This window comes from Chiloscyllium plagiosum, chromosome 23, assembly GCF_004010195.1.
Source record: "Chiloscyllium plagiosum isolate BGI_BamShark_2017 chromosome 23, ASM401019v2, whole genome shotgun sequence".
Lineage (NCBI taxonomy): Eukaryota > Metazoa > Chordata > Chondrichthyes > Orectolobiformes > Hemiscylliidae > Chiloscyllium > Chiloscyllium plagiosum.
The window spans coordinates 57,638,428-57,663,896 of NC_057732.1; the positions used below are offsets into that span (position 1 = coordinate 57,638,428).

Consider the following 25,469-nt stretch of genomic DNA (forward strand, 5'->3'; position numbering starts at 1 on the left):
TTTAGATGTCAGCAGGGTGTTCCATTTTGGTGCATTACACAGGGCAGGACTTACACCTTCAGTGGTAGAACCCAAAAGAGTGTTATAGAAAAAAGAGATGTGGTCTACAGATTCATAGCTCATAGGGAAACGGGATGGTTAAGGCTTTCATCAGCCAGAGTATTGCGTATAGGAGTTGAGATGTCTTGTTACAGGTGTAAGGCCACATTTGGAGTACTGTGTGCAATTTTGGTAGCCCTACTGTAGAAAGTACATTATTAACTAGAAAGAATGAAGAAAAGATTTACTAGGATGCTACCTGGGCTAGAAGGTTTGACTTATAAAGAGACATTGGATAGGCTGGGACTTCTTCCCCTGGAGCATAGGAGACTGAAGGTTGACCTTGTAGAGGTCTATAGAATCACGAGAGGCATTGATAAGGTAGATAGTCAACAGCTTTTCCCCATGGTAGAGGAGTCTAAAATTCGAGGGCATAGGTATAAGGTGAGAGGGGAGATACAGAAAGGGTCCTGAAGGGCAATTTTTTCACACTGAGGGTGGTGAGTGTCTGAGGAGAAAGTGAGGTCTGCAGACGCTGGAGATCAAAGCTGAAACTTTATTGCTGGAACAGCACAGCAGGTCAGGCAGCATCCAGGTGGTGAGTGTCTGAAACAGGCTGTGATTGAAGTGAGCACAATTTTGTCATTTAAAAAAAGCATTGAGATAGGTACATGGATGGGATAGGTTTAGAGGGCTATGGACCAGATGCAAGTAAATGGGACTCCTTTAATTGTGAAAACTGACGGCATGGGAAAGTTGGGCCAAAAGGCTGTAGACCGCTATGACACTATCAGGGGACCTCTAAAATTAGCCTCAAAATCAGAAAGGAGAAAGACAGGCCACTTGGCTCTGCTCACTTGCTGTCTGGTAGGAGTCGATAAAGAGTGGAGTTAGAAAAAGCACGGCAGGTCAAGCAGTATCAGAGGAGGAGGAGAAGGATGAGGAGGGGTGAGTCGATGTTTCAGGTTAGAACCTTTCATCAGAATTGGGGAAAGAAAAGGGGGCTGCAAAATAAATAGATGGAGCTGACTGGGACTGGGGGAATGTTAGTGGGATGGCGATATGTGGATGCAGGTAAAAGGTGGCTGTTTTTGGTCAGTGGCAAGTTTCAAACAGATAGGTGGGAAGGAAGATGGACATGTAGGGTCAGGCTAAGGGGGTGGGGCAGAGAGGGAGGGCTGGTCCTAGGATGAGGTGTGGGGGATGGGGAGATTTGGAAACAGGTGAATTCTATGTTAAGGTTATATGGTTTTAAGCTCCCGAGGTGGAAGATGAGGCGTTCTTCCTCCAGTTTGTATGCGGGCTTATGTTGACGGTGGAGGAGGCCCAGGAGGAACATGTCCCTGGGGAGTGGGAGGGGGAGTTGAAATGGATAGCTACCAGAAGGTGGGATTGTTGGAACGTATGGACCATAAATGTTCCCTGAACCGGTTCCTGAATTTGCACTCGGTCTCTCCGTTGCAGAGGAGACCATATCAGGAGCAATGAATGCAATAAATCAGGTTAGAAGAAATGCACGTGAATCTTTGCCAGACATGGAATGAGGCTTTGGACAGAAGCTGAAGGGGGAAGGTGTGAGGGCAGGTTTTTGGGCCACCTCTTGTGGCTGTAGGGGACAATTCTGGGTGTGGAGGAGGGGTTGGTGGGGATTGTGGATATAATGAGGAATCATGGAGGGAATGGTCTCTGCGAAAAGCGGATGGGGTGGGGAGGGAAATATTATTTTGTTGGTGGGTCAGACTGTAGGTGGCAGAAATGGCAGAGAATGATGCGTTGAACTTGAAGAGTTGTGGGGTGGAATGTGAGGACCGAGGGGACTCTACCGTTGTTGTGGTTAAGGGGGTTTTGTTTGAGGGCAAAGGTGCAGGAAATGAAGGAGCTGCAGTTGGCATTGTTGATCATGCGGGAGCAGAAATTAAGTTCCTTGAAGTAGGACATCTGGGATGTCCTCCACTTCAAGGACCGTAACTTCCCCTCCCCCATGATGTCCTGGAATGGAATTGCTCGCCCTGGAGGCAGATACAGCGGAGATGAAGGAATAGGGAGTATGGGATTGTGTTTTTACAGGAGAGGTGTGGGAGGAGGTGTAATTGAGGTAGCTCTGGGAGTCGGTGGGTTTATAATAGATGTCAGTGCTGAATTAGTTGATGGAGATGGAGACCGAGAACTCCAGTAAGGGTAGGGAGGTGTCAGAGATGGTCCAGCTGGTAGTCAGGGTAGAATGTGCAGATAAAGTGGATGAATTTTCTGAGCTCCTCGTGGGAGCATGAGGCAGCGCTGATACAGTCATCGATGTAGCGGAGGAAAATGTGGGAGCTGGTTCTGGTGTAGCTGTGGAAGAGGAACTGTTCCATGTACCCAACAAAGAGGCAGGCAAAGCACGGATCCACGTGGGTACCTATGGCCATCCCTCTGGTTTGTAGGAGGATTGAAAGGAAAAGTTGTTAAGGGTGAGGACCAGTTCTGCCACGTGGATGAGAGTGTCAGTGGAGCAGGACTGGTTGGGTCTGCGGGACAGGAAGAGATGGAGGGCCTTGAGGCCCTCCTCATGTGGGATACAGGGGTAGAGAGATTGGATGTCCATGGTGAAAATGAAGTGTTGGGGCCAGGGAACTGAAAGTCGTAGAGAAGGTAGATGGTGTGGGTGGTGTCCCAAATGTAGGTAAAAACAATGACTGCAGATGCTGGAAACCAGATTCTGGATCAGTGGTGCTGGAAGAGCACAGCAATTCAGGCAGCATCCGAAAAGCTTCGAAATCGACGTTTCAGGCAAAAGCCCTTCATCAGGAATCATCCGAAACGTCGATTTCGAAGCTTTTCGGATGCTGCCTGAATTGCTGTGCTCTTCCAGCACCACTGATCCAGAATCCCAAATGTAGGTGAAGAGTTCCTGGATCAAACAGGACAGGATGGGGTCGTGATAAAAGGAGATTAGGTCAGTGGAGCAGGAGCAGGCAGAGGTGATCAGTTGACCAGGCAGTCAGATTTATGAATTTTAGACAGAAGATAGAAATGGACGGTGTGGGGTTTGGGAACTGAGGTTGGAGGTTGTAGATGGGATTGTGGATGGCCTTGGAGATAACGGTTTGGTGATGAGAGGTTGGGTCGTGATCAAGGGAACAGTACAAGGATGTGTCAGTCAGTTTGCTTGTGGCTTCGGCCAGGTAGAGGTTGGTGCGCTAAACTGACACAGTGCCTCCCTTGTCAGCTGATTTGATGGTGTGGTTGGGGTTGGAGTGGAGGGAGCAGAGGGCCATGCATTCGAATGGGGAAAGGATGGAGTAGGTGAAAGGGGTGAAGAGATTCAGGTGGTTGATGTCACACCAGCAGATGAAGATGAAGAGGTCAAGGGAGTGTAGGAGGCCAGGACGGGGTATCCAAGAGGATGGGGTTTGAAGGAGAAGAGGTCTTCAGAGGGTTGGTGGGATTCACCTTCGAAGACATAGGCATGGACGCATATCCAGAGCCTGCAACTGCTCCTCATATGACAAGATTCCCACGATCACTCTTTTGAACCTCCTCTGGACTACTCCAAGACCAGTACATCCTTCCTTAGATATGGAGCTCAAAACTGTTCGTAATATTCCAAATGCAGTCTGACCAGAACCTTATATAACCTCAGCATATAAATACTGTTGTACTCAGCCCCCTGAAATGAATGCTAATATTGCATTTTCCTTCCTAACTGCCAATTGAACCTGCATTTTAATCTGAAGAGAATTCTGAACTCGGATTTCTAGGAATAGATTCCCTACAGTGTAGAAACAGGCTCTTCAGCCCAACAAGTTTACACCGATCTTCCAAAGAGCAACCAACCCAAACCCATTCCCTTACCCTAAATTTACCCCTGACTAAAGAATCTATCCTACACATCCTACACATGCTTCTGAGTGGGTTGCGCTTCGGTAGGTCAGTGTGGACTTGTTGGGCCGAAGGGCCTGTTTCCACACTGTAATGTAATCTAATCTAAAACATCCCTGAACACTATGGGCAATTTAGCATGGCCAATTCACCTAACCTGCATATCTTTGAATTGTGGGAGGAAACCAGAGCACCTGGAGGAAACACACGCAGAGATGGGGAGAACATGCAAACTCCACATAGACAGTTGCCCAAGGTTGGAATCAAACCCAGGTCCCTGACATTGTGCTAACCACTGAGCTGCCTCGCCGATCTAAGTACCTTCACGCTTCAGATTTTCGAAACTGTTCGGAAATAATATACACCTCTATTCTTCGCACATAACTTGTGCACAACCTAACATTTTCCCACATCATATTCTATCTGTGATTTCTTTGTCCACCTTCCTAGCCTGTCCAAGTCCTTCTGCAGCTTCCCTGCTTCCTCCATGCTATGTGAAACTCCACCTGACTTTGTGTCACCTTCAAACCGAGCAACAATGCGCTCAATTCCTTCATCCAGACCGTTAATGTATAAGGGAAATGGTACAGTCGTGATCCCAACACTGTTCAGTACAGTCTTAGATTAGATTAGATAACTTACAGTCACTAGCTGCCATCCTGAAAAAGACCCAATACCCCATTCTCTGTCTCTGCCAATCAGTCAATCCTCTATCCATGCCAGTATCTTGTCCCTAATATCATGGGCTCTTATCTTTTGTTGAGGCCTTGTCAAAGGCCTCTAGAAATCCAAACAGATCACATCCATTGGTTCTCATTTGTGTAACTTGCTCATTATCTCCTCAAAGAATTCGAAAACAGATTTTTCAGACATCACCTCCTTTTGGTTATGCTGTGCTGACTTAGCCCTATTTTGCCATTCACTTGCAAATACTCCACAATCTTATCCTCAGTAACAGACTCTAAAATCTGACCAACAACCAAGGTTAGGCTAACTGGCAGATGATTTCTCATCTTCTGCCTCCCACTCTTCTTAAACAGGAGTGTCACATTAGCTAATTTCCAGAATTCTGACTCCAGTGATTCTTAAAAGGTCACCATCAGTGCCCTCACAGTCATAACTATTTCCTTCAGAACCCTGGGGTCCAGTCCATCCTATCTGGGTGATTTATCCACATTCAGACATTTTTGCTTTTCCAGCATCTTCTCCTTATTGATGGTCACTACACTCACCTCCACCCCCGACTCTCTTGGAAGTTCTGGTATGCTACTGTTCCATCATGATGACTGATACAAAGAACCTAGTCAATTCCTCCATCATTTCTTTGTTCCCCATTACTGCATCTCCAGCCTCATTTTCCAGCAGTCCAATGTCCACACTTGCCTTTCTCTTAACTTCTAGATATCTAAAATAAACTTTTGCAATCTTCTCTTATATACTCGCTAGCTTACCCTTATATTTCATTTTGACTACCTTATTGCTTTTTTAGATATCCTCTGCTGGTTTTTAAAGGCTTACCAATCCTCTGGCTTCCCACTAATCTTCACCACCATGTTTGCTTTTCCTTTGCTTTTATGCTGTCCCTAATATCACTTGTTAACATGGTGACCTCATACTCCCCTTAGTATGCTTCTTCCTTGGGATGAATTTCTGCTGTGCCTCCTGAATTACCCCAGCAATTCTTGCCATTGCTGCTCCACCAGCTTCCCTGCTAGGCTCCCCTTCCGATCAACTCTGGCCAGCTCATCCCTCATGTCTTTATAGTACCTTTATTTAATTGTAATACCAAGGCATCTGATTCCAGCTTCTCCCTCTCAGATGGCAGTGTGAATTCTATCATTCATTGGCTACTGCCCCCAGGGCTTCTTTCACATTATGCTCCCTAATCAAGTCAGCCTCATTACGTATCACCAAATCCAGGTGAATCGAGTTGGATCCTGAATGGGGCAAGGAGGGTTTCAGGTCCAGTGAAGAGAGTCCAGGCCGCGGGAGTGAAGGGAATGAAGTTTGGAGAAGCTGAGGGGAAATTGTGTCCAGAGCAGGTAAAGGGAGTTTGGATCCCAGAGCTGAAGGGGGCATTCAGATTTGGAACAGGTAAAGCGTTTTGGTTCCTGGCAGGCTAGAGGTTATGGTATGGGAGTGAGTCAGTGGTCTGGTTTGTTGGGTAAATATGAGATCAGTTGAATACTTACTCAGGAATTAGACTATGTATTTAACTTCTCCTAAGTAACTATTTTCCTAAAGAGTTACTTAATTTCATTTGAATCATCTGCGATCTTCAAATTAAATGGGGACTTTCAGAGGATTCCAAGCATTGGGGAGTTGCCCAGCAGAATCTTCAATTACCCGAAAAATTCCTTCTATGATGGGTATTCTGCAATGTCTCCTTACACAATCCTCATCTATACTGGAGTAATAACTGTCTGGCCATTGGAAAAGCCAGGCCAATGTCTAGCAAATCAAATGCTGATTGGTTACCATGAGCAAAAACAACACAACAATAGTGGAAAATTTATTGGAATATGACCATAGAATAGCTATACCAAAGCTGTTGTGAAGCAAAATCTTACAGATTTCCCATGTGGGGTATCATAAAATCCCCTTAAGTATCAAGATCTTTGTGAAGAAATCAAGAAATTCCTTCAAAAGTGTATGACACTGCTGCCTCACAGCGCCAGAGACCCGGGTTCAATTCCCGCCTCAGGTGACTCTCTGTGTGGAGTTTACACATTCTCCCCGTGTCTGCGTGGGTTTCCTCCGGGTGCTCCAGTTTCCTCCCACAATCCAAAAATGTGCAGGTTAGGTGAATTGGCCATGCTAAATTGCCCATAGTCTTCGGTGTAGGGGAATGGGTCTGGGTGGGTTGCGCTTCGGCGGGTCAGTGTGGACTTGTTGGGCCGAAGTAATCTAAATCTAATCTATTTTGGTCCCTGTATGTGCTTGAAAAATAGGCTCAAGTAATTCTTACACTGTCGCCCCACCCTACTGTGTTATATGGCACTAAACTTAAAATAGGTGGAGGAACACAAGCCTGAGCATCTATGAGGTGGAGTGAGCCATCAAAAGCAGCAGAATTGTATTGATCACAATACGCAACCTTATGTCCCAGTATACCCACAATCTACCATTGGTTCAATGAAAAGTATAGGAAAGTATCACTTGAATTTGTGAAAATGTTCACGAGAACACAACAATCAGTGTGGTGACTTTGAAAGATGTTTTATTGTGATAAACATGTGTTATTCACAGCCAAAGGTGTACAGAGCCAATGATTTCACCAAGGCTGGCTTGATGTCATGTGCATAATTTGACCTCTTTAGTTCACCTGATGGAGTATGGCAAATTCTAGGAGCTCAAGTCTTCAGTAATTTTGCTGGAATATTGTCAGGGCCCATATCTGTCTTTTTAGTATCCAGTGCTTTCAGTTGTTTCTTGCTTTTATTTGCAGTGAGATAAATTACTGAACACTGACATGATCTGTTCGCCGAGCTGGAAGTTTTTGTTGCAAACGTTTCGTCCCCTGGCTAGGCGACATCATCAGTGCTTGGGAGCCTCCTGCGAAGCGCTTCTTTGATGTTTCCTTCGGTGTTTATAGTGGTCTGTCCCTGCCGCTTCCAGTTGTCAGTTTCAGCTGTCCGCTGTAGTGGTTGGTATATTGGGTCCAGGTCGATGTGTTTGTTGAGCGGCAGGGGCAGACCACTATAAACACCAGAGGAAACATCAAAGAAGCGCTTCGCAGGAGGCTCCCAAGCACTGATGATGTCGCCTAACCAGGGGACGAAACGTTTGCAACAAAAACTTCTAGCTCAGCGAACAGAACCACAACAACGAGCACCCGAGCTACAAATCTTCGCACAAACTTTGAACTGACATGATATTGGGAACTCAGAGACAGGGCAGGATACACCAGCCAAATACTTTAGATTTGCCTTTTGTGTTAATATGGTGGGCGCCTCCATTATTTGTGGAGTTTCCACCACCTGTTATTGTTTAATTGTACTCCAGTATTTGTTACTGGATGCAGCAGGACTGCAGAATTTATAAATGATCCATTAGTATGGATGGCTTAGCTCTCTTTATCACTTTCTGCTCCCACTGTTTGGCTGGCAAGTTGTCCGATGTTGTGACTTCATCAGGTTGACACTTCAATGTTTTGGTACATTAGTCCTGTTCCTGGCATACATAAGAACATAAGAACCAGGAGCAGGAGTAAGCCATCTGGCCCTTTGAGCCCGCTCCACCATTCAATAGAATCACGGCTAACCTTTTCATGGCCTCACCCCACTTACCTGCCCTCTCGCTATAACCATTAATTCCTTTACTGTTCAAAAAATGATCTATCTTAGCTTTAAAAGCATTTAATGAGGAACCCTTGACTACTTCACCAGGCAGGGAATTCCATAGATTTACAACCCTCTGAGTGAAGAAGTTCCTTCTTGATTCGATCCTAAATTTGCTGCCCCTAATTTTGAGGTTATACACTCTTGTCCTACTTTCACCCGCCAGTGGAAACATCCTCTCTACTTGTACCTTATCTATTCCCTTCATAATTTTATACATTTCTATAAGATACCCCCTCATTCTTCTAAATTCCAATGAATATGATCCCAGTCTACTCAGTCTCTCCTCTGGCATCTCAACCTACTCTGCACTCCCTTTAGTGCCATTATATCCTTTCTCAAGTAAGCAGACCAAAACTGCATATGGCACTCCAGGTATGGCCTCACCAGCACCCTATACAGCTGCAACATAGCTTCCATGCTTTGAAACAGCTGCAACATAGCTTCCATAGCAATGAAGGACAAAATTCCATTTGTCTTTTTAAATTACCTGTTGCACCTGCAGACCAACCTTCTGTGATTCATACACAAGACACCCAGGTCCCTCTGCACAGTAGCATGCTGCAATTCAAGTGATATATTCCTACACTTTTCATTGAACCACTGGTAGATTGTGGGTATACTGGGACATAATGTTGCATTTGTGATCGATACAACTCTGCTGCTTTTGATGGCTCATTCCACCTCATAGATGCTCAGGCTTGAGTTCCTCCATCTATTTGAAGTTTAATGCCACTTGCTACCATGTTAGTGCCATATAACACAGTAGGGTGGGGCGACAGTGTAAGAATTACTTGAGCCTATTTTTCAAGCACATACAGGGACCAAAATACTTTTGAAGGGATTTCTTTATTTCTTCACAAAGATCTTGATACTTAAGGGGGTTTTATGACAATAGTTTTGTGAGTCATCATTAATTCTAGATTTATTAATTGAATTGGTTGAATTGCTATTTGAGTTTTCATGGTGGAATTTGAACCTGTCTCCAGAATATTAAACAAAAACAGAAGTTGTTGGAGAAATTCAACAGATCTGGCAACATCTGTAAAGAGATAGCAGAGTTAACGTTTCAAGTCCAGTGACCTCGCATCAAAAAACCAGAAGTTATGATGAAGGGTCACTGCACCCAAAAGATTGACTCATTCTCTCTTCAGATGCTGCCAGACATTTCTCCAGCAGCTGTTTTTGTTTGGATTTCCAGCATCTCCAGTTCTTTATTTTATCCTCAGAATATTAGCCTGTTCCTCTGGATTATTACCACTACACCAGTATCTCCCCATAACATTTCTCTAGGATTTAGCTTGATCCATGTCAACAACAGCATGCAACCAATCCAAGTTCCACAGGCATGGTCTTCATCAAAACTGATACACTTCTGGAGAAGCTCCTCAATTCACTTAACACCATGTTAGCCTTAAATTATAACAACATCTACAGAAACTTATATTTGCCAACTCTCATCTTCTGAATATAGTCTCCATCTTTTCCCTTGACTGCAATATTTTGAACATTGTCAATAATTCAGCTTGATTACTCTGGGCCCTTTTTTATGTGATTTCTGAACTACTTTCAGTCTCTCTAGAATTTTTGGTTTCCAATGACAGTTTGAGTCTTAGTTTCCTTAGAGACCAGGAGCTTCAGTTTTCTTTCTCAGTTTCCCTGTTTAGTTAAGGTCTGTCTCAAAAAGCAAGCCGTGAAACTACAATTCCATCACATTAGAGATGAGTGATCTCAGTTATATGAAGAGATAAGAGGAGCTGCAATTGTTCTTCTTTGAGCAGAGAAATTTAAGGAAAGATTAAGGTATTCAAAATTATTAATACCTCTAGCAGTACGGAGTGGACGAGCAGAAACTTTTTTTCCTTGCAGGAAGGTCAGTAACCAAGGCGACATGTTTAAGGTAGTGAAAATGGGCGGCACGGTGGCACAGGGGTTAGCACTGCTGCCTCACAGCACCAGAGACCCGGGTTCAATTCCCGACTCAGGCGACTGACTGTGTGGAGTTTGCACATTCTCCCTGTGTCTGCGTGGGTTTCCTCCAGGTGCTCCGGTTTCCTCCCACAGTCCAAAGATGTGCAGGTCAGGTGAATTGGCCATGCTAAATTGCCCGTAGTGTTAGGTAATGGGGTAAATGTAGGGAAATGGGTGGGTTGCGCTTCGGCGGGTCGGTGTGGACTTGTTGGGCCGAAGGGCCTGTTTCCACAGTGTAAATAATCTAATCTAAAAAAAAAGAGTGGACCTGGAAAGAGTTATTTCTATGCACAAAGTTATTGAGTACAGTTCTAGAAGGGAAATTTCATGATCATTCAGCAATAATTAATAATAAATTATCTATAACACTCAAACTTCAGCAGTAGCTGCTGCACATGAAGAAAATGCAGCAGACTTCATTCTGCTATTGTAGTATGCTGGAGCAGTGTAAGGGAAACTACTGATCCTTTTTACATTTATGGGAGTGATACTGGATTCAAGCATTGACAAGTATTCAGCATGCTCCTTTTCTTGGTAAGCTCAATTTCACCAATTTTTTGTGTAAAAGTGAATTATTTTTTCATATTGGGTGCCAAGCTATGTTCAATTACAAATAGTCCCTAATTTTGTCTTTATGCCTTCGATTCTATCCTCATTCATGTCCGTCACAAATGGATCTTTATTTGGATAATATAGAAAGATGAAGGACTTTAGAAAATCTATTGTTTCGACAGGGCACCTGACAATGGAAACTGTGTTATATATCTGGGATCAGTATATCCTTGGCCTCGATCAACCTTCTTACAACTGTATTCCAGCATTCTGCATGGCCTTTATTCATTTGCTACGAGAACACCTACAAACTTGTAAAACGGTATTTATGTTCCTCTTTTGCTGCTCAGATGCTGAACGATCTTCAGCCCTTTGTTAACTAAAATGTATTTGTTGCAAAATATCATCTTAACACAGTGAGCTATGCTTCAATCTTAAACACAATTATTAATGGTATGTTAATCAGATTATTAGATACATAGGTAATGGCATTATTTAATTAAGTCATTAGAGTACTTACGAATAGAGACTATTAATGGACTTTGGATGTAAATTAATCAATTGAAAAATATGAGGAATTTCGTGGTGGTGGTGTTTTATAGTTTAAAAAGTATCACAGGTGATTTGGTGATGAAGTAAAGAAAAAAGAAAAGTAAATTGAAAAAAAATGCTGTTGGCAGAAGTTCACAGATGAGCGCATGTAATGCTGTGATCTATAAGTAAATCTATTGTTAAGAAAATTCTAGTTTCATTATCCACCATCTGGCTTCAGATCCACTGAATATGACGAGGGAAAATAGTCACTTAAAAGTGGAAACTGAGAATCTTTTTTCAGACACAATTAATAATCTCTATTACTTCCATGAAGAATAGCTGAAACCAAGTATAAATTGACAGGAAATGGTTTCCATGATGTTTTCTGAATCTGATGCTCAGTAATGGTGATCATGAAACTTGTTGACCATGGTTAACAACTCATCTTGTTTGCGTTCAGTTATGTTCAGTCCAGCACTTCTGGATATAGAGAAAAATGAAAAAATGGGTCCTGTCCTTACTGAAAAGAAAGAAAGTAAGACACTGGCACTATCAATTTCCACTAAAAGGAAAGTTTTTTGTGAACTAGAAGTCCATCACAGAATTATTTTGATGGAGAAGAAGGTCATTCAGCCCATTGTTCCTGTGCTGACTCACTGAGCATTTTGACTTATAGCTACAATCCTATCTTTACGTCGTAACCCTGTAAATTGAACCGAATCTTACCGGAAATCGGCTGTCATTTTTGTTGGGTTTCATGGAATGTTTCTTGCAGGAGGCTTAACACAAAATGGTCAACATTTTTATACAGAGAATGATTCATGTATGGCATTAACTGCCAGAGAAAGTGGTGAATGCAGATACAGTTACAACATTTAAAAGACATTTGGTTCAGTTCATGAATAGGAAAGGTTTGGAAGAATATGGGCCAAGCGCAGGCAAGTAGGACTAGTTTGACTGGTTGGAACGAAGGGTCTGTTTTCATGCTGTATGATTCTATGACTGTATGACACAAAGAATCTGGAATTAAAAGTCAAGTGATGAGCATAAAACCATTGTCAATTTTTGGAAAAGCTCATCTGGATCAGTAATACCCTTGAGGGAAGGAAATTGTGTCCTTATCTGGTTAGGCCCACACGTGACTTCAGAACATGTGGTTAATTCTTAACTGCCCTCTGGGCAATTAGGGATGAGCAATAAATGCTGGCCTATACAGGGTCACTCACATCCCATGACTGAACTAAAAAAAAGAACAGTTTGCAAGTAGGAGAAAGTTTAACAATCTTATTGACTTTGCTAGGAACAAGTGTCACCACCATCTATCTCTTTTCTGTGACCTCATGCTCACTCTATCTCTGCTACTATACCCACCTCACAGCAAGGATCATTCTCCACCAGTTTCAATATTTTCTGCCACATTTTTGCTCATTCGCTATCAACAACGGAAACCTTCTCTCCCCCCCGCCGCCAATCTACTAAGCCTGCATGGCCACTGCACTGCTTATTTACTCAGAACGCTATGCAACATTTCCCCCACCCACTTTCGTCTCATTAAATCTATCCTTTGCTCTCAATCCAAGAGAAAACATCTCATAAGAGGGTTAAACGAACCAGGACAGGTGCCAACATTCAACATTGAGAATAGCTAAGGAAGAAACACTTAGAGGCCTGCCAGAGACCTGGCACCTACTCAGTCACCAGGAGGAGAAGATGCCATAATGTTAGCCATTAATGAATTCATTGACATATACAGGCAGACATGAGCAGCTTGTCAGAGGCACTGGGAAACTGCAGCAATATCAATGGGACACTGATGCCAAAGGCATGCGAATATCTGACTGTCGCCATGGACAAGTTGACAGCTGTGCACAGAACTGCAGTCCAGTGAGCAAATGATCAACCCACTGGTGCTCAGGTGAAGGGATGAGGGACCTTGACCTCACCACAGATGATTCTCACAAGGAGTCAGGGCAGTGCCACATGGAGGGCCCCCAAAAGTCGCCTCAGGACATTACAGAATTGAGGAGAAAGTGAGGACTGCAGATGCTGGAGATCAGAGCTGAAAATGTGTTGCTGGAAAAGCGCAGCAGGTCGGGCAGCATCCAAGGAACAGGAGAATCGACGTTTCGGGCATAAGAGGGTTAAACGAACCAGGACAGGTGCCAACATTCAACATTGAGAATAGCTAAGGAAGAAACACTCAGATTCCTGAAGAAGGGCTTATGCCTTTCTCCTGTTCCTTGGATGCTGCCTGACCTGCTGCGCTTTTCCAACAACACATTTTCAGCACATTACAGAATTGGTCAGGTCTTCGACCTCTAACTTCCTGTCACTTTCAGGCATATGGGAGGTCAAGGTCAAGACTGCACCAGCCCCTGGGCAGGACACTGTCAACATGAGTTAGTCACAAACACTCCTGGTTTGCCTGACAAAAACCCCAAGGCTAATAGGCTGAACTATATGGCATGCTACCTCCGCCCCACTGGGCAACCCAGGACTGCACTGATTCTCCCAGGCTAACCTTTACCTGTTCCTTTGCCCAATAGCTGTTCTCTCTCCCTCAGCTCTATCTCCACTTATCGTTTACTCCTCCTTCTCCCCCACCCCATCTTCAGCATAGATAACAACCTTTGCCTCACTACAGTCAATTCTGAAGAAGGATTACTGGACCCTTCTGCAGATGCTACCAAATAAAAAGCAATTTCTGTTTTTCTTTCTTATTTCTAACATCCAATATTCTTTGGTTTTTCTACACTGAAATATACTGAGAGGGAAAAAATGTAGACCTTCTTAGGGCACATGGAAGCATGGTTGACACATCAATGTAAATGCTTTATAACATTTATAAATGTATGTTCACTTCTGTATTAGTTGTGTGAGTGAATGTCTGTGAACAATATTGGAGGTTTAGAGCCTAGCCACCTTTACCACTAAACTGTATTTTATAGTCCAAGATATTAAATGAACAGCATCCCAAGTGGTCATCCCGAGCCTCTGGATTATTATCACAGGCTGCTCTTGACTTACTGTGCTAGGATCCCCTTTCTGTAGGCTGTCGCCTTTGACTGGATTGAGGATTACTCTACTTAGACTCTGTACCATGGTCTTGGCACAAGTGTAACATTGCTGTAGCATTGTGCCATACAGGAATATGTCCATCCTTCGACTGATGATTGCTGACAACTGTGACAAGCTATTTGCCTTTGTGTCTGTGGTGAAAAGCCAGGTGAGCCTTTAAGCTCTGGCTGAGAAGGCAAAGCATAAAAAAGGTATGACAAGGCAAAGCAGGGACACTATGAGCATCAAAGTAGATGCAAAGTGAATGTGTGCTAAAAGAGTAAGTAAGGATCTCTGAGGATTTTCTTCGTCCAAACCATGAGCTGTGCATTACATATCCTTGCAGCAGAATTGGAATGAGAGGTGCCAGTGCAATCAAAGTGCAGCATTGAAATGCAGGTCCATACAACAAATGGATCAGAGATATACCATGAGTGTGCAGTGATGATGACAAATGTCAGATGCTGTCGATGGATATGGAGTGTGCATGATCACCACCCATGGGGTGCATCCTGAGACGTTGGTGCTGAATGTCTAACTTAAAGGTCCAGAAGAGCAATTGTCAAGTTGGAGTCACCATTTAACTGCGCTGACTTCAATGTTGGGAATTCTCAGTATCCAGTTTCTATCCTGCGACTGGAAGAGTGGGAAACCCCATCTTAATGTTGGTATTTGACGCCTTTCTAAACAAAAAAACCTTCCCAGCCCAACTGTTTGTTTTGCAATGCTGTGGAGACATCTACCATGTGTATATTGCTTGTGGGCCTTTGTATTCCTTTTTAGCTACATAAGAACCTTTTGCTCTGTTTTTGGTTGCACTTCAATCCCAAGTGCATCTTTGGGCACCTGGTGCAGAGGGGAGCGAGCAGGTCAGAGGATTTCCTCATGGATCTGTTCCTGGGCCTGGCCAGACTGGCTATAAACAGGTCCAGGCATTGGGCCATTGTGGGGGTCATTTTGGCCAATTGTCTACCCCATTTCCACTGTGTTTGAGCCTGGGGGTCCTCGGAGAGGGAACAAGGGCTATCCCACAGCACTCTCGATGCTTTCAGGGAGAAGTGGGCACTGTGGGGTGGGGGTGGAGTGCTTTATTTCCCCCTTCAACTCTATTTTAATTTGATCCCTACTGTTTTCCTTCACTTTTTTTATGCAACATTGCACTTATAGGGCTTTGCTTGTTACTGGTTCCTGAGCAACATGTGTATTTTTCCTGGCCTTGAAACATTTTTTTCTCACAGTTTTGTGAGTCTTTGGAATTCCTTTCCTCAAAAGCAAAACCTTGAAATTTTAAGGCAGTGGTAGATAGATTCTTCATTACCAAATGGTTGAGATATTATCAGGGGATGATTATTCATGATCTTATTGAATGGTGGAGCAGGCTCATAGAATATAGAACATTACAGCACAGTACAGGCCCTTCAGTCCTCGATGTTGCGCCGACCTGTGAAACCAATCTGAAGTCCATCTAACCTACATTATTCCATTCTTGTCCATGTGCCTATCCAATGACCATTTAAATGCTGTTAAAGTTGGCGAGTTTACTACTATTGCAGGCAGTGCATTCCATGCCCCTACTACTCTCTGAGTAAAGAAACTAGCTCTGATATCTGTCCTATATCTATCACTTATGCGAGCCATTGCCATCCGAGGAAAAAGGTTCTCACTGTCCACCCTGTCTAACCTTCTGATTATCTTAATATGTCTCAAATAGGTCAGCTCTCAACCTTCTCTCTAACGAAAATAACCTCAAGTCCCTCAGCCTTTCCTCGCAAGACCTCACTTCCATACCAGGCAATATCCTAGTAAATCTCCTCTGAACCCTTTCCAAAGCTTCCACATCGTTCCTATAATGTGTTGTCCAGAACTGTATGCAATACTCCAAGTGGCCAGATCAGAGTTTTGTACAGCTGCAGCATGACCTCATGGTTTTGAAACTCAATCCCTCTACCAATAAAAGCTAACACACCGTATCCCTCCCTAACAATCCTATCAACCTGGGTAGCAACTTTCAGGGGTCTATGTACATGGACACCGAGATCTCTCTCTGTTCATCTACACTACCAAGAATCTTACCATTAGTCCAGTACTCTATTCCTGTTGCTCCTTCCAAAGTGAATCACCTCACAATTTTCTGCATTAAGCTCCATTTTTCACCTCTCAGCCCAGCTCTGCAGCTCATCTATCTCCCTCCATAATCTCCAAGATCCTTTGTCACAATCCACAACTCCACTGACCTTAGTGTCATCCACAAATTCACTAACCTATTCTTCTACACCCTCATCTCGGTCATTTATAAAATGATAAACATCACTGGCCCCAAAACAGATCCTTGTAGTACACCACTACTAACTGGCTCCAGGATGAACAATTCCCATCACCCACCACCATCTGTCTTCTTTCAGCTAGCCAATTTCTTATTCAAACCGCTAAATCACCCTCAATCCCATGCCTCCATATTTTGTACAATAGCCTACCATGGGGAACCTTATCAAATGCCTTTCTAAAATCCATATACACCACATCAACTGTTTTACCCTCATCCACCTGTTTGGTCACCTTCTCAAAGAACTCAATAAGGTTTGTGAGGCATGACCTACCCTTCATAAAACAATGTTGACTATCCCTAATCAATTTATTCCATTCTAGCTGATTGTAAATCCTGTCTCTTATAACCCTTTTCAACACTTTACCCACAACTGAAGTAAGGCTCACTGGTCTATCATTACCAGGGTTGTCTCTACTCCCCTTTTTGAATAAGGGGACAACATTTGCTATCCTCCGGTCTTCTGGCACTATTCCTGTAGACAAAGATGACATAAAGATCAAAGCCAAAGGCTCAGCAATCTCCTCCCTGGCTTCCCAATGAATCCTTGAATAAATCCCATCCGGCTCAGGGGACCTATCTACTTACACACTTTCAGAATTGCTAACGCTTCTCCATGTGAACCTCAATCTAGTAGCCTGTATCTCTGTATTCTCCTCAACAACATTGTCTTTTTCTATTGTGAATACTGACGAAATGTATTCATTTAGCGCTTCCCCTATCTCCACTGAGTCCACACACAACTTCCCAGTACTATCTTTGGCCCTAATCTTACTCCCGTCATTCTTTTTTTCCTGATATACCTATAGAAAGTGTTAGGGCTTTACTTGATCCTATCCGCCAACGACTTCTCATGTCCCCTTAGGTCTTTCCTGGCTAACCTGTAACTCTCAAGCACCTTAACTGAGCTATCACATCTCATCCTAACATAAACATTCTTCTCCTCCTTTTGAAAAGCGATTCAACTTCCTCAGTAAACCATGGCTCCCAGGCTCGGTAACTTCCTGCCTGCCTGAAAGGTACATATTTATCAAGCATCCTATAATGTGTTGTCCAGAACTGTATGCAATACTCCAAGTGGCCAGATCAGAGTTTTGTACAGCTGCAGCATGACCTCATGGTTTTGAAACTCAATCCCTCTACCAATAAAAGCTAACACACCGTATCCCTCCACATTTCAATTGTGCGTTCCACATTTCAATTGTGCCCATCCCCTGCAGTTTCCTTCTCCATCCTATGCATCCTAAATCTTGCCTAATCGCATAGTAATTGCCTTTCCCCCAGCTGTAACTCTTGCTCTGCAGTATATACCTATCCCTTTTCATTACTAAAGTAAACATAACCGAATTGTGGTCACTTTCAACAAAGTACTCACCTACCTCCAAACCTAACACCTGACCGGGTTTATTACCCAGTACCAAATCTAATGTGGCCTCGCCCCTTGTTGGCCTGTCTACAAATTGTGCCAGGAAACCCTCCTGCACACATTGGACAAAAACTGACCCATCTAAAATACTTGAATTATAGTATTGCCAGTCAATATTTGACAAGTTAAAGTCCCCCATAACAACTACCCTGTCACTATTGCACCTATTGAGGATCATCTTTGCTATCCTATTCTCTACATCCCTAGAACTATTCGGAGGCCTATAGAAAACTCCCAACAGGGTGACCTCTCCTTTCCTGTTTCTGATCTCAGCCCAGAATACCTCAGTAGACGAGTCCTCAAAAGTCCTTTCTGTAACTATAATACTGTCTTTGACTAACAATGCCACATCCCCACCCCCCACTCTTTTACCATTTTCTCTGTTCTTATTGAAACATCTAAGTTCTGGAATCTGCAATAACCATTCCTATCCCTGCTCCACCCATGTCTCTGAAATGGCAACAATATTGAAATGAAAATGTGTTGCTGGAAAAGCACAGCTGTTCAGGCAGCATGCAAGGAATGGGAGAATGGGCATTCCTGAAGAAGGGCTCATGCCCGAAACGTCGATTCTCCTGTTTCTTGGATGCTGCCTGACCTGATGTACTTTTCCAGCAGCACATTTTCAGCTCTGATCTCCAGCATCTGCAGTCCTCACTTTCTCCACAACATCGAAATCCCAGGTACAACCCATGCTGCAAGTTCACCCACCTTATTCCGGATGCTCCTAGCTTTGAAGTAGATACACTTCAAACCAACTTCTTGCTTGCCAGTGCCTTCTTGCAACCTTGAAACCTTATTTGTAACCTCACTATTCTCAACTTCCTGTATACTCAAACTACAATTTAGGTTCCCATCCCCCTGCTGAATTAGTTTAAACCCACCCGAGGAGCATTAGCAAATTTCCCACCCAGGATATTGGTACCCCTCTGGTTCAGGTGAAAACTGTCCTGTTTGTAGATGTCCCACCTAGCCCAGAGAAAGCTCCAATTATCGAGCATTCCAAAACCCTCCCACTGCACCATCCCTGTAGCCACGTGTTCAACTCCTCTCCCTATTCCTTGCCTTGCTTGCACGTGGCACGGGCAACAAACAACTCTGTTTGTTCTAGCTCTAAGCTTCCACCCTAGTTCCCTGAATTTCTGCCTTAAATCCCCATCTTTCTTCATACCTATGTCGTTTGTGCCTCTGTGGACCATGACTTGGGACTGCTCCACCCCCCCTTCAAGGATCCTGAAATCACGATCAGAGACATCATGAACACTTGCACCTGGGAGGCAACACACCAACCGTGAGTCTCTCTCCTACCCACAAAACCTCCTATTTGTCCCCCTAACTATGGGGTCCCCAATGACTAATGCTCTGTTCCCCTTCCCTCCTAAGTAACAGGGACAGAGTTTGGGAGAAGATTTGTAGCTCGGGTGCTCGTTGTTGTGGTTCTGTTCGCCGAGCTGGAAATTTTTGTTGCAAATGTTTCGTCCCCTGTCTAGGTGACATCCTCAGTGCTTGGGAGCCTCCTGTGAAGCGCTTCTGTGGTGTTTCCTCCAGCATTTATAGTGGCACTATAGTGAATTATAGTATTGCCAGTCACCTAGACAGGATGTCACCTAGACAGGGGACGAATCGTTTCCAACAAAAATTTCCAGCTCGGCGAACAGAACCACAATAACAGGGACAGGCTCAGTGCCAGAAATCTGTACCCTATTGCTTACCCCTGTTAAGTCGTTCCCCCAGACTGGCTCTGAAGCAGGTGGTGAGGGAATCAACAAGGTGGATGAACAAACTTGACCCCATCCTTACCAATCATAGAGTCATGGAGTAATACAGCATGGAAACAGACCCTTCGGAGATAGTTGCAGATGTTGAGAAGTCAGAATCGTTAAAGTGTGGAGCTGATGAAAGGTTTCGACCTGAAATGTCAACTCCCCTGCTCTGCTGATACTGCTTGACCTGCTGTGCAGTTTTCCAGCTCCACACTTTATCGACTCCAACAGGCTTTTCAGCCCAAACGAGTCCATGCTGACCATGGTGCCCACTCAGCTAGTTCCAATTGCCCATATTTGGTCCATATCCCTCTATACCTTCCCCATCCATGTATCTATCCAAACATTTTTAAAATGTTGCTATTGTACCTGCCTCAACCACTTTCTCTGGCAGCCCATTCCATATACACTGCACTCTCTGCATGAAGAAGTTGCCCCTCAGGTCCTTCTTAAATCTTTCCCCTGTCTCCTTAAACCTATGCCCTCTGGTTTTCAATTCCCCATAGCTGGGAAGAAGGCTATATGCATTCATCTTATCTGTGCCCCTCATTATTTTATATACCTCAATAAGGTCACCCCTCATTCTCCTACGTTCCATGTAATAAAGTCCTATACTCGCCAATCTATCCCTATAACTCCAGCCTACTAGTCCTGGCAACATCCCCATCAAACTTCTTTGCACTCTTTCCAGTTTAACTATGTCTTTCCTATAACAGGGTGACCAAAAATGTACAGAATACTCCCAAGTGTAGGCTCCCAAGTGTAGGCTCACCAAAAACTTATACATTGCAACATAACATAGCAACTCCTATACTCAGTGTCTCGACCGATGAAGGCCAGTATGCTGAATGCCTTCTTCACCACCGTCTACCCATGATGTCGCTTTCAAAGAACTATATACTTGTACTTTTATGTCCTCTGTTCCACAACATTCCTCAGGATTTTACCATTTACTGTATAAGTCCTACCTTGGTTTGACTTTCCAAGGTGCAACACTTCACACTTATCTGTATTGAATTGCATTTGCCAATCCTCTTCCCCATCTGATCAAGATTCCTCGGCAATTTTTGATTGTCAACAATACCTCCTAATTTTGTATCATCTGTAAACTTACTATTCATGTCTTGTACATTTACATCCAGATCAGTTATGTAAATAACAAAGGACCCAGCATCAATCCCTGTGGCACACCACTAGTCACAGTCCTCCAGTCTGAGAAACAACCTTCAATCATTACCCTCTGCTTCCTACCATCAAGCTAAATTTGAATCCAGATAGGTAGCTGTGTCTGGATCCCATGCGACCTAACCTTCATGACTAACCTGCCTGATATAGATACACAGTCCTTTCGCAGCAATCTTCAGCCAGATGCAGTATGTGACTGAACTCAGTAAAGACTGAAGCTCAGTTGCAGGCTGATATGTCAGCTTTCACTTTGAGAATAACTTCCATTGTGTTGTGTGGCACTATCATCATGCTAAATGGAACGGACTACGAACAGATCTAGCAACTTAAGATATCCATGAGGTACTGTGGGCCATCAACAGCAGCAGAATTGTTCTCCACCGAATCTGTAACCTCATGGCCCAGCATATCCCTTACTTGACCATTACAACCATGTTCTTGTTCAATGGAGAATGCAGGAGGGCATGCCAGGAGCAGCACCAGACATACCTAAAAATTAGATGTCAACCTGGTGAAGCTACCAAAAAGTACTGCTTGCATGCCAAACAGCATAAGAGCCAAGTGATAGGTAAAGCTAAGCAAGCCCATAATCAGTGGATCAAATCTAAGTCCTGCGGTCACATCCAGTCATGAACGGTGGTGAACAATATAAACAGTTCACTGGAGGAGGAGACTGCACAAATATCCCCATCCTCAATGATGGAAGAGCCCAGCACATCACTGCAAAGGATGAGGCTAAACCTTTCGCAGCAATCTTCAGCCAGATGCAGTATGTGACTGAACTCAGTAAAGACTGAAGCTCAGTTGCAGGCTGATATGTCAGCTTTCTGCGAGAACATGAAACTGAAAAATGAAAAAGAAGTGAATAAATTTTATGAAGATCTCAAATTTCTAGATAAAGCAGGGATTGAAACAGCAGTAAGTGAGCTCCACCTTTCTTTTAAATCAGTCACAAATTTCTGCTTTTTACTGCGTAATATGCTATGTCACAAATCTTTCCATGAGACAATCCTCTGGGGAAATAAAATGAAGAAATTCAGATGATGATAAGTAATAATGGTAGGCAACATACAATGGTGTTTGGTAAGCTTCCAACAAAAACAAGTAAGCTTATTTTATTATTTATTCAGAGAATGTGGACTTTTCTGGTTGTACCAGCATGTATGACCCATCCTTAATTGTCCTTGAGAAGGTGGCAGTGAACTGCCATCTTGAACCATGGCAGTCCTTTGGCTGTACAGAGTTCTACAGTGCCATTAGAGACGCATTCAAGTTTTGGACTTAGTAACCATGAAGGAACAATGACATGATTCCAACTCATGGTAGTATGGGGCCTGTAAAGGTAGTGTATTGGCAAATAGGATTCACGCAAGATCAGATCCAAGTAAACTGTTAAGGCAATCTCAGTCTACTTGGACCGTGCCTGTTACTTTTATGCAGTGGTCAAAGCAAAGCTGTTTTGTGTTGACACTCTAATGTAGTGTAAATGTAACCTTAATGTACTTCAAGTCAGATATAGTACACCTTCAGTGTTTATTCAAGGGACAAAAAAAAATTGAATATTTTAAAGTGGAATTCTTTCACAACAAATGGGGACATTGAATTAGTTAGTTCCTGACAACTGTTATGGTAATCACAATATTCAATTGACTCATATTTGTTCATTGTATTGTGTATTACATTTGTGCTGGATAATGTTTTAAATGATTGCTGCATAGAAACAGCAGCATCTGCACTGTTGATTGACTGTATACATTAGCAGACAGTCCAATATCATGAGTGGTTGGTGCTACTTAAAACCAATATGCTGCTCCTAAAGGGGAGGTTCATTATATCTGCAAGAAGTTGTCAAAGTCATTCGAAATTTATTCCTAAGCTGTGATATCTTGAGGAATGGCTGAATATGGTATGAGAACATGCACCAAGTATTTCTGATAATGCACAGGATTCTTGTTGCAAGTCGTGAAGAGAAAGGGGCCATCATATATGCAGAAGTCAGGAAGCCCTGTACAGTAGTCATATGCTTTGGAGGCAATTGAAGGAACTAGCTACAGAGGAAAAGACCAGGAATGCAGGTCCAAAAATATGATGCACTACCGGTCATTTAGCAGTCTTGATATAAGTTGTTGAAGAGAACAAGTTCAAACGTCAATGGCATTTCTACTAACTGCACCACTAGCCGGATCCATTGCTTAATTTTGCCAAAGGATCCATGAGGCTTGGCTGGCAGACCAGAAATCTATTACTTAGTTGGAAATCTGAGCCCCTTGGAAAACTTGAAAAAGTGCTGCCATGGGCGACACAGTGGCTCAGTGGTTAGCACTGCTGCCTGACATTGCCAGGGACCCAGGTTTGATTCCAGCCTCCGGTGATTATATGTGGAGTTTACTCATTTTTCCCATGTCAGCTTGGGTTTCTCCAGGTGCTCCAGTTTCCTACTTGTTGTAGTAAAGTTAATAAAACTCAAATTTAGAAGCAAGTCAATTAAATTTAGAAGTCAATTAAATTTATTAAATCAAAAGCTTTTGGGAGGGGCAGCGTGATTCTGACCCTACCTGAAGGACTTGACCACACCGTCTCTCCCAGAAAACAGGTACAGCAGTTTTTAATAGTCTGGATAACGTGTACAAAAAAGGCCCTCCAAAGAAATTGTTGTTTCTGGGAACGGTGTACCATGCCGTTGTGTTCTGCGCGTGAGCACGAGATGACTGTTTCCGGGAATGGCTTAACACAATGTTGTGTTCTACAATTATTCCTTTTTTAGTTTTTTCTTCTTTCGTTAATTTCTGTTTTCACTCCCACAGTCCAAAGATGTGCAGGTTAGGTGGATTAGCCATGGTGAAATTATCTGTAGTCTAGATTAGAGTGGTGCTGGAAAAGCACAGCGGGTCAGGCAGCATCCGAGGAGCAGGAAAGTTGACCTTTTGAGCAAAAGCCCTTCATCAGGAAGGGCTTTTGCCTGAAACGACGATTTTCCTGCTTCTCGGATGCTGCCTGACCTGCTGTGCCTTTCCAGCACCACTCTAATCTAGACTCTGATTTCCAGCATCTGCAGTTCTCACTTTTGCCAAATTATCTGTAGTGACTAAGGGTGTGCAGACTAGGTGGGTTAGCCATGGGAAATGTGGGGAAAGGGTTGGGGGCTAGGTCTGGATGGGATGCTCTTCAGAGGGTCAGTGCCGACTCAATGTGCTGAATGGCCTCTTTCCACATTGTAGAGATTCAATGATTCTAAGTTTGCTTGAGTGGCAGCTCTGATCTCTGCTGTCAATTGCACAATGTTTACGCAGGTTTTAATGGTTTCAAGGCTTTAGACTTTACTATTGATATTTTAAAAAGTCTGAATCATTGACACTTCTATTGCTCTGTCATAAAAATACTTTTCCAAGATAGTGGAAAATAATGCAAGAATAACTTCTTATAAAGCCTTTTTTACACATGGTTTTGCCACTATTGAGTACTTAGGTTCAATACAATATATAATTGGTCAATGGTCATGACACAAGGAGCTTGTGAAGTCATGGGTGGATGAGGAGGGATAGTGTGGTATGAATGATATGGGTAGTGCGTGACGAGAAATAGCCAGGCATAGAAGACATGAAGAGGACCTTTTGAATTCACCTTTCAAAAGACTCTCTCAAGCAGACCAAGGTTCATATTATCTTTGAGGGCTGTCAACCACAATTCAGTAAAAAGCTGGCCTGACTCTCGGAAAACTGCTTAGGAGTAAGACATATGAGTTCCTTATAGAGATTTATAAAATCATGAAAGGCATAGATAAAGTAAATAGCAAAGGTCTTTTCCCTAGGGTAGAGGAGTTCAAAACTAGAGGGCATAGTTTTAAGGTGAGGGGGAAAGATTTAAAAGGGACCAACTTTTTCAGAGAGGGTGATTCATGTATGGAATTAACTGCCAAAGAAATTGGAGAATGTAGGTATAGTTACAACTTTAAAAGACATTTAGATAGGTACATGAATAGGAAGGTTTAGAGGAGATGGGCCAAACACAGGAGATGGGACTAGTTTCGTTGGGAAACCTTGTCAACATGGACAAGCTGGACCAAAGGATCTGTTTGGAAATGTGTTGCTGGAAAAGCGCAGCAGGTCAGGCAGCATCCAGGGAACATTTAGATAGGTACATGAATAGGAAGGTTTAGAGGAGATGGGCCAAACACAGGAGATGGGACTAGTTTCGTTGGGAAACCTTGTCAACATGGACAAGCTGGACCAAAGGATCTGTTTGGAAATGTGTTGCTGGAAAAGCGCAGCAGGTCAGGCAGCATCCAGGGAATAGGAGAATCGACGTTTCGGGCATAAGCCCTTCTTCAGGAATGGGGAAAGTTTGTCCAGCAGGCTAAGATAAAAGGTAGGGAGGAGGGACTTGGGGGAGGAGCGTCGGAAATGTGATAGGTGGAAAGA

General features: G+C 43.4%; 1 protein-coding gene across 2 annotated transcripts in view; it reads left to right on the forward strand.

The window, feature by feature from the left end:
- The window catches only part of LOC122561890, a 255,316-nt gene that overhangs the window by 99,907 nt on the left and 129,940 nt on the right, over positions 1–25,469 (forward strand). For both annotated transcript variants that reach the window (XM_043714223.1, XM_043714224.1), the window contains exon 9: positions 10,946–11,085. In XM_043714223.1, the coding sequence (XP_043570158.1) occupies positions 10,946–11,085 (140 nt within the window). The remainder of the gene's footprint in view (positions 1–10,945; positions 11,086–25,469) is intronic.